Raw genomic sequence first — 15,611 nt, 5'->3', positions numbered from 1 at the left:
TGCGTTGTCATTTGTGAACATCTACATTTAGGTTCCCTCCTGTGAGAGTAGGTACAGCACTAACATCTTTCTCACATTCATGGTAAGGAACGAAAGGTCCTCTATAACGTCAACATTTTCAAACAGAATTCCATTTAACTGTTAAAAATAGAATAATAGCCTTGTTTCTGTTTCTTCTTACTCCTTAGTGAATTGATGAATATATATTTCCTGAAATTAGCAAGGACAATAAATAGATATCCTCAGCTGTAGCAAACACAATCATCTTTGTAAAAAAAAGTTATATTCTTTCCATTTTGTATAAAAACACAATTTTGAATAAAAGTGAATACTGTTTGAATCAAACCTGGTAGAAAAAGAGAGCACTGAAGATAGAAAGGCCCAAAAGTAATAATAGCAAGTTTGTCTTCACTGATTCTCATTTCTTGCATTTGTCAAACAAAAGCAAAGGTCAATCCACTGACAAGTTCAAGAAAATCCTTAAAGATTTTTTAATTGAATTGTTAAAATTTCCATGTTAACAGAGAGAGAATTTATGGAGGAATGTTTCTCGGTAAAATTGAATGTTAGATGCTTTACGATTTTTTTATTATGATTTGAACTTGCGTGTTTGTAGCAGTTGAAAACCAGACATTGAATAATGAACAAAGATCAAAGCTCTGTATTGCTGATGGAGAGGATTACATACGTTATCAAAAAATATATTTTGCTCAGTTAGCTGAAAATCAGGCCAAGATACTTAAATATATTTGCGGGCATGAAAGGATATAGAATCTTTCTTGCACAGCAGTCAACCAACCACTAAATTGTCTTGTGTTTCTGATCTAATGCGTTACTTTTCCTTTGGCAGATGTGGAACAAATGGCTTTAGACTGGCTTACTGGAAACTATTACTTTGCGGATGATGTCAGTGACCGAATATTTGTGTGCAATCAAAATGGGGTTACTTGCATTACTCTACTAGATCTGGAACTGCACAATCCCAAAGGAATTGCACTCGACCCAGCCATGGGGTAAGATTATTTATTCATATTCTATACAATTTTCTGCAAGCAGCTTGAGACATTGGTGGATTCCATCTCCAAATGTATATTAAATATAAAGTCAGACTTTGGCTTTTGGATGAAATACATTTATTTCTATTGAATTTTAATTGAAAGTAGTCATCAAGTTATTTAGGAGTAAGAACCAGTTGATCATTGGATGGTATTTGATGGATTGAAGCATCCTTTGTGTACAATGAGGTCTCAGCATACTTTAGTTAACTTTATCAGTGAAACTTGCTTAATGGGGACCATATGCATTTTGTGCAGCCAATAAAAGGAAATGGCAAACCTATTGGGGGGGGGAGTCGGAGTCATCTAGTAGTGCAAGGGAAACCATATTATTATTGGGTTTCCCAGCCAACAAGCTTGACTATGCAAGAAGATGACATGGGAGAGTAATTTTGAGCTCCAGTATTTAATGGAACAAATAATAGAAATGGAGCACAGAAGAATTGACAGAATAGATTTCAGATGCTGTGGCTCTCTGAATGTTCTGTTGAAGCCTAGGGGAATATATTGTTCCATTATGAAAGGAACAATTTGTTTGCAGGCAAAATGCAGAGGTCAAGGCTGGAAATTGTCAGAAGCAGGAGAATAATGTCCTGTTTTGTGGATCGAATGTTTATAAACAGGTTTAATGAAGCAAGTAAAATGATGAGCTCAGATTCCAATGTGTAATCACCTAGCTCACTTATTCTATCTTCAAATATATTTACTGCAATACATTATTCCTCACACCAACTAATTTTGCTCATATATATCATACTCTCTGTCTGTGTACCTTGCATCCCCTGAAGATCTGCCACTAGTAACAGTCACCCTGCAAATGGTTTTGGCAGAAGAATCTAGTGGTAATAAAATGTGTGATAGAACTGGTACAATCTCAGTAAAATGACAGCGGTGATGAAGTGTGACCCTCAGACCCACCTGGCAACAAGCTGAAGGCAGTTTCATACCAGATATTCAATTTCCTCTGTTTAAGATAACTCCATTTCTCCTCACTCAGACCTGCTCCCAGATCACTGTTCTCTTGCAATTCAAAAATATTTCTGAAAACTGCAAAATAAAACCCTACAAAGATGTTTTTTAAAAAGATACAAAGTGCCGGGGTAACTCAATGGGTCAGGCAGCATCTCTGGAGAACATGGACATGTGACAATTTGAGTTGGGACCCTTCTTCAAATAGGTTAATGTTTCATTTGAACTGACAACGAAGAACAATTATATTTTCAGGATGGAAGTAACAAATACTAGAGGGTGCAGGTTAAACGTGAGAGTGGGAAAGTTTAAAGAAAATTTAAGAAGCAAGTGATTTTGTTTTTATATAGAGCTGGAAAGTGCTGCAAGGGGAGGTGGTAAAAGCAGATATCAATTTTTAAAGGGCACTTGGAAAGACATGTAAACAGGTGTGCAATAGAAGGACACAGACAGGCAGATGCTATTAGTTAGATTTGTGGCATGTGGGTGCACACATAATGGGCACAAAGTCCTGTGACTGGGTTGCACTGCTCAATGTTTATTGCAAGTTCTATGTTTTCTGCTAAAAACATAAATGCCATAAACTTAGAAAAAATTGCATTATTGTTTCCTTTCTTAAAAACAGTATTGGGATTTTATTCTTAAAGATTTTGATAGTGCAGTCCAGTTACAAAGGTGGTGAATGATAAAATAATGGCAATTTGACATCTGCTCGCAGCATATAGTACAGTAAGCCTAATTCAAAGGTCTTCTGACTAATCACTAAATCCACTGGCCTCTATACCATATCTGGAGCCGATCCAGAAACAATCACAAGGTCTTTTAAAATTTCATAGGAATCATGTGAGCTTTAACATCATGCATTTTTATAGCTAGTGAGCCACTTATTCCAAGCAATGTGATCGGTCTCCAGCACTGATTGCTGCTGATATATAAGAAAATAAGGACTTAATTTTAATAATCCTTACAGCAGCAACTTTCCAGAAATGGCTGGCAAGTTTCATGGGGATAAGAGATAGTGAAAAAGTCCTTCTACAACGAGATCATGTGGCATGAAACATATCAGCTCTGCCCATGAATATGTAGGAATATGTAGGCCAGCTTAGCCATCAAAACATCAGAAGACTCTGGTAAATTCCAAGGCACAGTAAGAGGACGGAATATAGGTGGAAGCGGACTAGCGGGGGTGGGGGAGGGGTGTTGTAAAAGGAATGGAGAGAAATTGGTGTGCATCAAGTTGGGGCACAGGGAAGAGATAAGGAAAAAAGAGTGGGTGGGCGGGGGTTGTTTGTAGATTAGTTACCAAAAAATGGAGAATTAAATCTTCCCACTAATGTGTTGTAAACTATCCAAGCAGAATATGAGGTGCTGTTCCTCCAGTTTGCACGTGGACACACCCTGGTAATGGAGGAAGCCCAGGGCAGACAGGTCAATAAGGGAAGTAGGATTAAAATAGTTAGCAGCCAAGAGATATGCAGGGAATGGAGGGATATGGATTATGTTAAAGTAGTTAAGAGATGTACCTGGCATTATGTTCAGCACATATGTTGTGGACCAAAGGCCCTGTTTGTGTGGTTGTACAGTTCTATGCTCTACATTTTATATTCTAAGGAAAATCTGTAGGTTCCACACAAGCAGTGCCCAAGATCATGGTTGAATTTGGGTCTCTGGTGCTGAGAGAGCAGCTTTTCTCGCTAAACCACTCTGCCACTCAGTGGTAAACCAGAATTGGTCATCAATTCCATGATATCTCTCATACTTTGCAACATTTTATATATATTTTCAACTAGACCTGCCTATGTGTAAGCATTATGTTGTGTAACCCCATCTCCATCTAAGGTAGAGTAACATAATGAAAATCTCAGTGGCTACCAAGACTCCTTTCTTCTCATTTCCTGGCTGCAGACAACTTTTCTATGATATCTCACTATCTTCAGGTCTCTGGATGTACCATATCTGAGTTGCAAGTGTCATATTGAGTGACCATATGTTGCAATTAGCACTTTTGCCATTGCTGAAGATTATGTGTTTGAATGGGTCATCATGATGAAACAAAAGTCCAAATCAGAAGTGCAAACTTATCACTTTAAAAAAATCAAATTCCGAAGTGACAGAGCAGTGAGATGTAAGAAAATAGATTAGGTACAAATATACTATTATTTTCCTTGGTCTTGGTGTTGCAACTAGCCAAAACTTTAATGAAAACACTCTAAAATATTGGTTAGAAAAAATGGATGGTTTTCTTTGGAGTGACAGTGGCTGAAGAGTGACCTAACAGAAGATTAGAGAGGGGGGAATTGAAGAAGAGGGAATCATTTTATAAACATGCTGTCAATGCTACTTTGTCAGTAAATATGTGGAACTTTTCCATCCAGTAAAGTGCTCTTAGGATGAGCCCAAAATGAGTGAAAAGGTTGATTTGTTTCAACAGCATTTATTTCTATTACATTAGAAAACACAATGTGTAGTGGGTCACACAGTAGCACAGCGGCCAAGCTGCTGCCTCACAGTATCAAAGTGGTGTCTGTGTGCATTTTGCATGTTCTCCCTGTCACCGCCTTGGTTTCTTCTGGGTGATCCGGTTTCCTCCCACATCTCAAAGACGTGTAGGATTCTAGGCTAATTGGCTCCTGTAAATTGTTCCTAGTGTGTAGTGGAATAACTAGTGTGAATGGGTAGTCAATGGTCGGCATGGATTTGGCGATGCAAAGAGCATGTTTCCATGTTATATCGTTAAACTTAAACTAAATCATATCCTGGGGGTAATTTGTTTTTCCCACTATATTTTATTCGAAACTCTCTCCACATATGCCTCTTCATAAAGCACACACATTGACACATAGTTTTTCATCCTGACACCACACATAAGCCAAACCGATATGTAGCTGACCATCCAAGCCTGGTCACAATCACTCATTCCTCCATCCATCTGTTCTCTCATCCACTACTCAAATTCTGACTGACTTTTTCCAAAATATATCATGACCCCACAATTAAATTTCAATTTTTCTCCTCATTCCCGATTGAAGCTTTGCATTTATCTCATGCAATGGTTCAAAATCTCAAACAACAATCTACATGCATATATTACAGTCAGAATCCTCTCAATGTCCTTCACTATCAGTCAATACCTCTTTTTCAGAAACACTTACCTCTTTTTTACCAAATGCTGTCTGGATATGCTTTTTGACCCAGAAAAAAACTTGATTGATTTTAACTGTCCACTGAAATTGATTAACAAATCACGCAAACAATCAGACCCTTGAAGAGATCATTACGCGTTGGAATTCTCTACCCAAAGGTCATAGGTGATAGGAGTAGAATTAGGCTATCAAGTCTACTCTGTAATTCAATCATGGCTGATCTATCTCTTCCTCCTAACCCCATTCTCCCGCATTCTCCCCATAACCTCCAACATCTGTACTAATCAAGAATCTATCTATCTCTGCATTATAAATATCCATTGACTGCCTCCACAGCCTTCTGTGGCAAAACATTCCACATATTCATCACTGTCATTGAATGTTGTCAATGGAGATGGACAAACATTTAAACAACACGGTAATCAAGGGGTATGGGAAATGGTAAGGAATGGTAAGTCATATTGACGGCAAGATTGAATGAGCCATGATCTTAATGATTGACAGAGCAGGCTTAAGGGGTGAACTGGCCTATCTCTGCTCCTGTTACTCTGCTGTTATGTGAAGCAAATATAGTTGGGATATTTGACGTCTAATGAGGAAGCAAGACATTAGCCAAGCCTGAAGTTCATCTGATGTTCACTCGTATCCAGTGGCAGAACATATTGCTAGTCCGTATCAAAGCTGGAAATTATAGCTGTCTTTACTTTTCTGAGCTTGAAGAGGTCAATTACTTGAGGCCCCACAACCTAATGGGATCAGCAAGCTCAGCTAAAACTCAACTCTGCAATTCTCATGGGTTTAAGGTTTGACCTTTCATTATCTTCAGCAGCTGAGCATCGGGGACGTATTTTTTCTTGACACGCAGATCAGATTTTCCTCCTTCACATTGAAATACCAGACTATGAAACAAATGTACAAGAGTTCAAATTCCTTCCATGTTCTCCCAAACAGCAGATATTTGCTGCCAATAATTTCAAATTAAGACCGTTTAAAACCATTGTTTCTTTACTTATTTACTTTCTGACCATTTGTGATTTTATTTTTAATCTGTCTTCCAAAATTATTTTTATTTAACTTTGTAAAATAATTATTGACATCAGCTCCTATTGAGCAAGGCCTGATAAAATATGCTTCTTAATTACCTCTTGTTTGTCAACCATTTTTGATATTTTCAGTGTGTCTTTAACAACAAACCTAATGATGCAATCAAATTGATTCACCCACTCTGATGGTTGACAATTCACTCAGAGAATTGTGAGTCTGTGGAATTCTCTGCCTCAGAGGGCAGTGGAGGCCGGTTCTCTGGATACTTTCTAGAGAGAGCTAGATAGGGTTCTTAAAGATAGTGGAGTCAGCCGATATGCGGAGAAGGCAGGAACTGGATACTGATTGTGGATGATCAGCCATAATCACATTGAATGGCGGTGCTGGCTCAAAGGGCCGAATGGCCTACCTGCACCTATTGTCTATTGTCTATTGCCTTGCCTATAATCTCTTCCTTCTAATGAACTTTTAATTTGTTCTGGCATTTCATTTAAGCAGAAAGCAAATTTGATTCAGTCAATGCAATTAAGCAGTGGATAATTCTCCCAGCAAATTTCTTAATTTGTGCAAGTTGAACGATTGCAACCAACCATTTGTCAGGAAATGCTTTAGCTCTTTTAAAATACAAATCACACCTCAATGTGCAAATGCACCTGTAGGTTTAAGAATATCTCTTGAGCTGGATGTCACATTTTAAATTGAAGATACAAACAATTCATTTTCACTCACTTGGGTATCACATAAAATGAGTGAACACTTTTAAGCAATCAGGAAGAACCATATGTTCTTTCAAAGATTTTCCACGTCACAGCATCTGCTATTTCTTCATTCCCGGAAGTCATGCAGGGTCTGGCTCATCTCCAAGTTCAGGTTTGAATTGTGTTCTTTGCCATTTGTCCCCATGTGAAATTGTTTTATTTTGGTGTTAACCTTTGGTTAAATATTTCACATGTTTCACATTGGAACTAGAAAAAAATGATGTTGTAACCAGAAATGCCATGAATCAAAATTATTATTTTTTATATCTAAATCAGCAATGTAACTCGAGATGAAAATCTCCAAATTACTATCTGTGAGTCCAAAATATAGAGTTAAATTCCAAATTGATAATGGTCCATAAGGGTAAAAAGTTTTATTTTTAGTGAGTTAAAGTGTTTGTTTTGGAGGTCTTCTAGTCTTGTATGTGGTGGGTAGGGGGAGGGGAAGGGGGAAACTTTATTTCCTAGTGCCTACCTGGTCGGAGAGGCAGCTTCCCTCCGAGCTGCTTCTTTGCCCCCCTCCTCGCGGCCTACCATAGGACTGGAACGGCCTTTCCTGTCGGGACCAGCCGGGACTGCAGCTTTGGCGGCGGCGCAGCGCAGGGACGCCATCACGGAACGGGCGATGCCTTACCGGGTCACTGTGCAGTGGGCTCCGGAGTGCTGTGGCCGCCAACTTTAACATCCGCGGAGCTGTGGCAGCGGGCGTCCAGCCGCGGGCAGCGCTGGTTTTAAAACATTGTAGAGCCTGGGATCGGAGATCGCCAGAGTCGGAGCTCCAGCCAGCGCGTACCGCGGTCTCCGGGGATGAAGCGGCCGCTCCAGACATTTCCAAGCCGCTGAGGAGTGTTCACCCGACGCCGGAGTTCCAGCTTTCCAGCAAGAGGGCCTGAAAACATCTGAATGGCTGCGGAGGCCACAATAGGCCCGACTATGGGCGAACAGAGGATGGGGCTGGACTTTGCTGCCTTTCCCCACAGTGGGAACCATTGTGGGGGGATGTTTTTTATGGTGTTAAATTCATTAATGTTGTGTCTTATTCGTGTGCTGCATTGGCAAGTCAAATTTCACTACACCATTTGGTGTATGTGATAATAAATGTCCTTTGTATCCTTTGTATCCTGTGCCATATTACTATAGCAATGGCCAATTTAATTCTGGTTAATAATCTGAACCAAAAATAATAAAAATCATCAGTAATAATCAGCACAAAATTATCAATTTAACCCACTTTATCCCTACTTTACCATTAGTTCTATCTCTGGTTTAATGCTGAATATGGAAGGGCATACTAGGACAGTTACTGGTCAAACCTAAACATGAGGTGCCAACCTTGTGAAGTATCACCACTGGACTGCAAACACATTAAACAGCATTACAATAAACAAAGAAAAGTGATCACATAACCAGCAAATTAAAATTCTGCAGTCCTGCAGATAATTTCTTATCATTTTCCAAAATTTTACAGATCAAAGGGTGGCAAATGTAACCCAACTCTTTAAAAAGACAGAAAAGTGAGTGAAAACCGGAAATTGCCAACTCTGTCTAGGTTGGGTGGGTGGGGAGGTGGAGGTTGGAGAGAATTGCCAGTCATTGTAAAACACTGTGATGACAGGACAGAATCAGCTTAGGTCAACATGGACAACAAAAGTTTTATCTTGGTTGATAAATCTGAATTTTGGGGATCCAATTGATGGAATAGGTAAGGGGAAGGGGGGGAGGGGGGGGAGAAGGGGGGGGGGGGGGGGGGGGGGGGGAGGGGGGGGGGGGGGGGGGGGGGGGGGGGGGGGGGGGGGGGGGGGGGGGGGGGGGGGGGGGGAGAACTAAAAAAAAAACATTTTAGAACCAAAAGAGACACATTTTGCAAGCGTTTTAGAACCACTAAGGACACTCACATTTGAATAGACATGTGTTCAGTGTTATTCACAGCTCAGAGGAACGTGACCCTCTGCCTTCCTCCAGCTTGCAGACACTGATTGAGGCACACCACTTCCTGGTTTTATAGTCCCTCCCCCCTGCCACCATCAGAGAGAATGGGAAATTTTTATTTTATTTGTACTTAATTAACCTACAAAGGATTTATATTTTATACTAGAACAAGTGCAGACCCGTTGGGTCTGTTCCCCCAACGTGCAGTTGTGGGGGGGGGGGGGGGGAGGCAGCACGCAGCGTCACACACACTAACTATCCCCCCCCCCCCCCCCCGCACTCACACTAATTACCCCCTTGATATTATATTAATATTATTAATTTGCTCCTTTTACCCCATAACCACCAATCAACTGACGCATAGCTCCCAACTTACAGTCACATCTAGAGAGGGGCGGGGGGTGGGTGGGGGTAGAGAGTGAGGGCAGAGAGAGAAGGGGCAGACAGAGAGAGAGAGACAGAGACACAGAGAGAGGGGCAAGAGGGATAGGGGTGTGGAGAGGAGGATAAGAGGGGGGGTGGTGAGGTGGGAAGGTGGGGGAGGAGGGGGAGGAGAGAGAGAGAGGGTGAGAGTGAGGGAGGAGAGGGGAGAGGGGGGGGGGGAGAGTAGGGGTGACAAGAGGACGGGAGAGGGAGAGAGAGGAGGGGGAGGAGAGGAAAGGGGGGGGGGGGAGAGGGGGGAAAGAGGAGAGGGGGGAGGAGAGGGGGGAAGAGAAGAGGGGGAAGAGGAGAGGGGGGAAGAGGAGAGGGGGAGAGGGGAGAGGGGGGAGGAGGGGGGAGGAGGGAGGAGGAGAGGGGGTGGGGAGAGGGAAGGGGGGAGAACCTAAAAAACATTTTAGAACCAAAAAAGACCAGTAAGGACATTTACATTTGAGTATCCATGTGTTCAGTGTTATCCACTGCTCAGATAAACGTGACCCTCTGCCTTCCTCCAGCTTGCAGACACTGATTGAGGCACATCACTTCCTGGTTTTATAGTCCCTCCCCCCTGCCACCAGCAGGGGCAGCAGAGAGAATGGGGAATTTTGTAAAATCATTAATATCTCTGTCATTTTTCACCTACTGGAAAAATCCTCGGCACACATACTGCGGAGGGGGGCTCTGAGCAAGGTGGCCAAACATGATGGCCGTAGGTGGCGGAGTTCTCTCGGAAATCGCAGCACAGATGGCCAAAACCGGTCAAGAACAGACTTTTAGTAATATAGATATTAGCCTTTCCTTATATTTTAATAATAAGGACATTTTTTTCCATTACACAAACTTAAAAAATATATATATATTTCCAGGTATCATGCACATTTGAAATGTCTTCCCAAACTTCCTGTACACAGAGGAGATATGACTTAAATGCAGCCTTCTCTCATATCAGATTATTTACCCGACATGGAACCTCAGTGTCAGCTGAGAACCAATTTGCCAGCAAAGTCTTTTTATGCCTCAGGCACAGTCTCTGCAACCAAGAGCCCTGGAACAAGGCAATCTGCAGATCTTTACAAGGTTAGTGTTGGCATGAAGACAACTGAGTCTCGTCCAGGTTGCATACCCGGTGAAACTCAAGGCAGACCATTATTATGATGTGATTATAAAATTATGTCTGAAGATGAAGGGAAAAAAAATCTGGCTCTGAAAAAAAGGAAGGGAGTGCTTTTTACTTAATGATTTTAAATGACCGGATAAGAAGTTGTCCTCTGTGGATACTCCCAATGTGAAGATTCAGATTCAAATTAGTTTTAGATTAGTTTATTGCCATTTACCCAAGGGTGCAATGACATTTCTTTTTCACATGAAGCTCACTGCAAAAGCAGTATACATACAGTGATGATAAATACAACAAAATACGTGAAAAGCAGCAGAATGATGCAAGATTGGAGTGCATTCTGAAGTGGTAAAAAAAAATTATTCTGCTTAATAATGGAATAACTGAAAGAGGTAGAGTTAAGAGTTACATGGCAGCATCCCCTGAGAAATAGGTGTGAATGGCATGATTGGTTCAGAAGTCTGTTAAACTGTAAAACTTTAATACAACTGGATTTTGGAACAAAGATAAAGGTTCACACATTGCTCCATCACCTGTTTAATTAATAAAATGAAAAATGATCTTCTATCCCACAAAGTTTTATTAATAATGACTCTTTTAATACAATATTGATGGTTCTAGATGAAGCACAGAAAAAAATGCAATATTTGCAGCAAATATTATTTTGGGAATAAGAAATTCCATTATTAGGAATGCAGATAAAATGATAGTTGGCCGTTCTAACATTTATTAGGCATGCATTGGAAGGTATTGGAACCAATGTGTTTTTTATATATTTCCAGGCCATGTACCTGCAACACATCATGATTTAGTTTAGACACAAATTGTTGGAGTAACTCAGCAAGTCAGGCAACATCTCCGGAGAACATGCAGAGGTGGCGTTTCGGGTTGAGACCATTCTTCAGACCCAATACATCACCTATTTGTGTTTTCCGGAGATGGTACCTGACCCACAAACTTCTTCCTGCACTTTGTAAGCCAGCACCTGCAGTTCCTTGTGTCTCTAAAATTAGTTATTTTATTTCAGAGATATAGCATGGAAACAAGCATTTCGGCCCACTGATTCCACACCCATTGATCGCCCATTTACACTTGTTCTATGTTATCTAACTTTCAAATTCATTCCCTGTACACAAGGGATTTGTTTGTTAAATATTTACAGAGCAATTTATAGATGCCAATTAACCTACAAACCCACATATCTTTGGGATGTGGGAGAAAACCAGAGCATCTGATGGAAATCCATGCAGTCACAAGCAGAATGTGCAAACTCCACACAGTCTCGGTTGCTGTAAAGCAGCAGCTCTTCTGACTATGCCCCTAAATATATGATTACCAACATTCACTTTGAATTCTGTAAAATTACAAATTTGGTGCTAATTATTCCCTCCACTTATGATTTGATTTTATACACCCTTTAATGATGTGCTTTCAACCATTAATTTTCTTTAAAAAAATAATATTCATTTGTGTACATTGGAAAGTTCAACAAATAAAATAATTGCACCGTGCTATATATCAAGGATGTCCACATCCCCCAGCCAGTAGAAACAGTTAAGGGATTTGGTAAGACCAATTGGCAAAGGGCTGCTTATGCTGCCTCTTGATATAATTAATCGATTCAACCCAAAGTGGGGACAATATTGATTTGGAAGGTCGACACAAAAGGCTGGAGTCTTTTTACTCCAGCTTTTTCGATAAGCCATGATCACAATGAATGGCAGTGCTGGATCGAAAGGCCGAATGGATTCCTCCTGCACCTATTTTCAATGTTTCTATGTTTTTGTGTTCATCTTCGGTTTAAACCAGCATCTGCAGTTCCTTCTTATAGATTTATTTGGAAAGGTTTGTGTTGATAATATTGTCAAAGCCCATGTGTCATAATTTTAACACTTATTTTCATAAGGGCCCATGAAATCTCAAATCAACCTCTTTACCAAATGTAAATGGCTTACTTTAAATTTTAAATATTTCTGTATGGGCAGGAAAGGATGGCCTTCACAATTCAGTGAGAAAACTTTGGTCATCCAATCGAAATGCCAGTTATTATTTATTATTTGATCTGCCCAACATTTCCATCTTTTAAGTTTTATTTACCTTTGGTCATTTCATGTCCCAAAATTCCTGCTGTCTATGATTGTGGCCATTTCACTCTCTGACACCCGCCTCCTCCAAAACATTTTGTTTCCCCTTAGCCATTTTCGTAGGTTCTCGGCGATGGTCTTTCACCCACCGATGATAATTTCAATTCCACCTTCTTTGGATGAGAGAATGGATGAAAGAAAATGTGACAATTTTAATTCCTATGATCCTCATTCAGAGGGGATGAGGAGGGATATATTTTTTCACTTGCTTCTACTCTTCCAAATCCAATCTCAGCCCTGCATTTACATTGACCTTGACGCTTATATTTTCACATATTTGCAGTAATTCATGGAAATTGAGTCATTTTGCAAAAGCAGGACCAATTTGTAGAAATTTAAAGTAAGTATATTTGTTGGTTCCTGCAGATTGCACAGCAGTAATACAATCTTGAATATAAAAATGGAAATTTTCCCACTCTTTTCTGAAACTCCATTTGCATAGTTTCTATTGTCAAGGCAGTAAATATTAACTGTAACTTTTATTTTATAAAATAAAATGTAAGGTCATTGCCTTAGGCGCAGCCGAGAGTGGGTATCAATATCCTATTGGAAAATGCGTGGAATTGTCTAATGGCTAAATTGTCTGGAGATTACCATGTTTTGTGTTTTCAGAGAAATAATTTACCTTCTGTCTGATATACTCGTGATGGAAATTTCATTTCTCTTGTTTTGTTCTCTGGTCTCTTTCTTCGTTGAAACGGCTCAATTAAACACTCAGCTAAACGTGAGTTTTCCTTTTGCCCAGTTCCAAAATGACAGAGATATCAGAATAAGGTTTAAACAAATGTAACATAACTTGTTTTGTACAAGCATCTAAAAGACCGAAGAAATGTACTGATTTCAGATCTTTCATCAGTAAATAAAAATCACAAAAAAACTGCAAATGTTAGAAATCTGAAATCAAAAGCAGAAAATGCTGGACAATTGCTGTGGAAAGCCAAATTGTAAATGTTTAAAATTAACATTAATCAGAACTGGGAAAGAGAAACAATTTAGTCCAGGTAGCAGAGACTAGAGAGTAAAACACAAAGAGCTGGAGTTACTCAACTGGTCAGGCAACATCTGCAGAGGAAATGGATAGGCTACTTTTTAGGTCAGGACCTTTCTTCAAGTTGATAAGTGTGATGGGTGAAACAGAGGGAGTTTCTCTGATAGAAACACAGAAACACAGAAACATAGATAGGGTAGACACAAAATGGTGGATTAACTTAGCGGGTGAGGCATCTCTGGAGAGACGGAATGGGCGATGTTTTGGGTCGAGACCCTTCTTCAGACTGATGTCGGGGAGGGGGGCAGGACAAAGATAGAATGTAGTCGGAGACAGTAAGACTAGTGGGAGAACTGGGAAGTTAAGTCAAGTCAAGTCACATTTATTTATATAGCAAATTTAAAAAACAACTCTCGTTGGCCAAAGTGCTTTACATTTGTTATAAGAATAGTATAAAGGGAAGGGGAAGGGGATGGAGAGAGAAAGCAAGGGCTATCTGAATTTAGAGAAGTCAATGTTCATTGCACTGGGGTATAAACTACCCAAAGGAAATATGAGGTGCTGTTCCTCCAATTTGCACTAGGCCTCACTCTGACAATGGAGGAGTTTACACTCCAGCGGTATGACCATTGACTTCTCTAACTTCAGACTGCCCTTCTTTCTCTCTCCATCCCCTTCCCCTTCCCAGTTCTCCCACTGGTCTTACTGTCTCCGACTACATTCTATCTTTGTCTCGCCCCCTCCCCTGACATCAGTCTGAAGAAGGGTCTCGACCTGAAACGTCGCCCATTCCTTCTCTCCAGACATGCTGCCTCACCCGCTGAGTTACACCAGCTTTTTATGTCTACCTTCGATTTAAACCAGCATCTGCAGTTCTTTCTTAAACATAGATAAGGTGATTGGATGAAATAATATGGTTGATGAGATGAACAGACAAAACTTCTTTGCTTGTCTATTGTGTTGCCAAGATTGTCCAATTTGTGTCATGTGATGCAGTCTGGTCAACAAAGACAATTCCCACAGGCCAGGCTGTACAAAGAAAAGAAAAAGTGAAAAGGAATGGCAGGCAAAAATGGGTAGTTCCTATACAAAAAGAAAGAAAGCAAGCAAGAATGGAAACATACGAATCAGCAGATGCTGGAATCTTAGCAAAAATCAACATGCTGGAGGAACTTAGTGGATCAGGCGGTGTCTGGAAATGGAAAATAACATTTCAGAATGGGACCCTACTTCAGATTCTAAAACCTTTGTGAAGTAAAAATTGGGTTAGCTAAAGTTGAGGAATTTGATATTGACTCCTGCAAGTGGTAATGTGCTCAATCAGAAAACTAAGGGTTGGTCTTTGAGCTTGCTTTGACCCTTGCTGTAACCTTGTGGGAATCTACGGGCAAAGGGATTGGGAGTGGGATGGTGAAATAAAAGGGCAGGCAACCAGAATATCAGGAGTTCTGCAGAATGATTGCAGGTGCTCTGTAAATTGATCACGGTTTGGTTTCTCGAACATAAACAAGACCACATGGTGACCACCAAATGCAGTGCGCTCAAGTGGGAGAAAGTGCATGGAAAATCCCTTGTTCACCAGGAATCACTGTTTTGGCTCTGTATAGAGAGAATGGAAGACCCAACATAACAAGTGTTGCACAACCTGCTATTGACATACAACAGGGAATAGTGGATGGGGTTGGAATAACAGAGCTGGGAGTTGCAAAGGGAGTAATCCATTCAACGTTCTGAAAGGGGAAAGCAAATATGGTTCAGGTTAAGGAATCTTGCTCCAACTTGCAGAACCAAGTTAGCTAAAATGTGATTTATATATTGCTCAAATGTTACTGCAAGCAGTGTGCATTTCCAATCATTTTGGTCACCTTTTAATACGTTTGGTTACATTGCAGTGTTTATGAAAATCAGCGTGCAACGAAACTAGTTCAGGTTTCCCCACAACTTGACTAAAAAAAAGTTTGCATTTACAGGACAAGTGCTAAAAGTTAGACCAGATATATGGCTGAACAATCTCCATATTTTGGATACAGACAATATTGCTCAG

At 40.4% G+C, this 15,611-nt stretch overlaps 1 protein-coding gene across 1 annotated transcript in view; it reads left to right on the top strand.

The window, feature by feature from the left end:
* Positions 1–543: 543 nt before the first annotated feature.
* LOC129699151 (low-density lipoprotein receptor-related protein 1-like) overlaps positions 544–15,611 on the top strand; it is an 877,455-nt gene continuing 862,387 nt past the window's right edge. The window contains exons 1-2 of the mRNA XM_055638819.1: positions 544–553; positions 851–1,013. Coding sequence (XP_055494794.1) covers positions 544–553; positions 851–1,013 — 173 coding nt within the window. The remainder of the gene's footprint in view (positions 554–850; positions 1,014–15,611) is intronic.

This window comes from Leucoraja erinacea, chromosome 7 (genome assembly GCF_028641065.1).
Source record: "Leucoraja erinacea ecotype New England chromosome 7, Leri_hhj_1, whole genome shotgun sequence".
NCBI classification, from domain to species: Eukaryota; Metazoa; Chordata; class Chondrichthyes; order Rajiformes; family Rajidae; genus Leucoraja; species Leucoraja erinaceus.
Note: the sequence above shows the minus strand (reverse complement) of the source record. Positions and strands in the feature narration are given on the sequence as shown.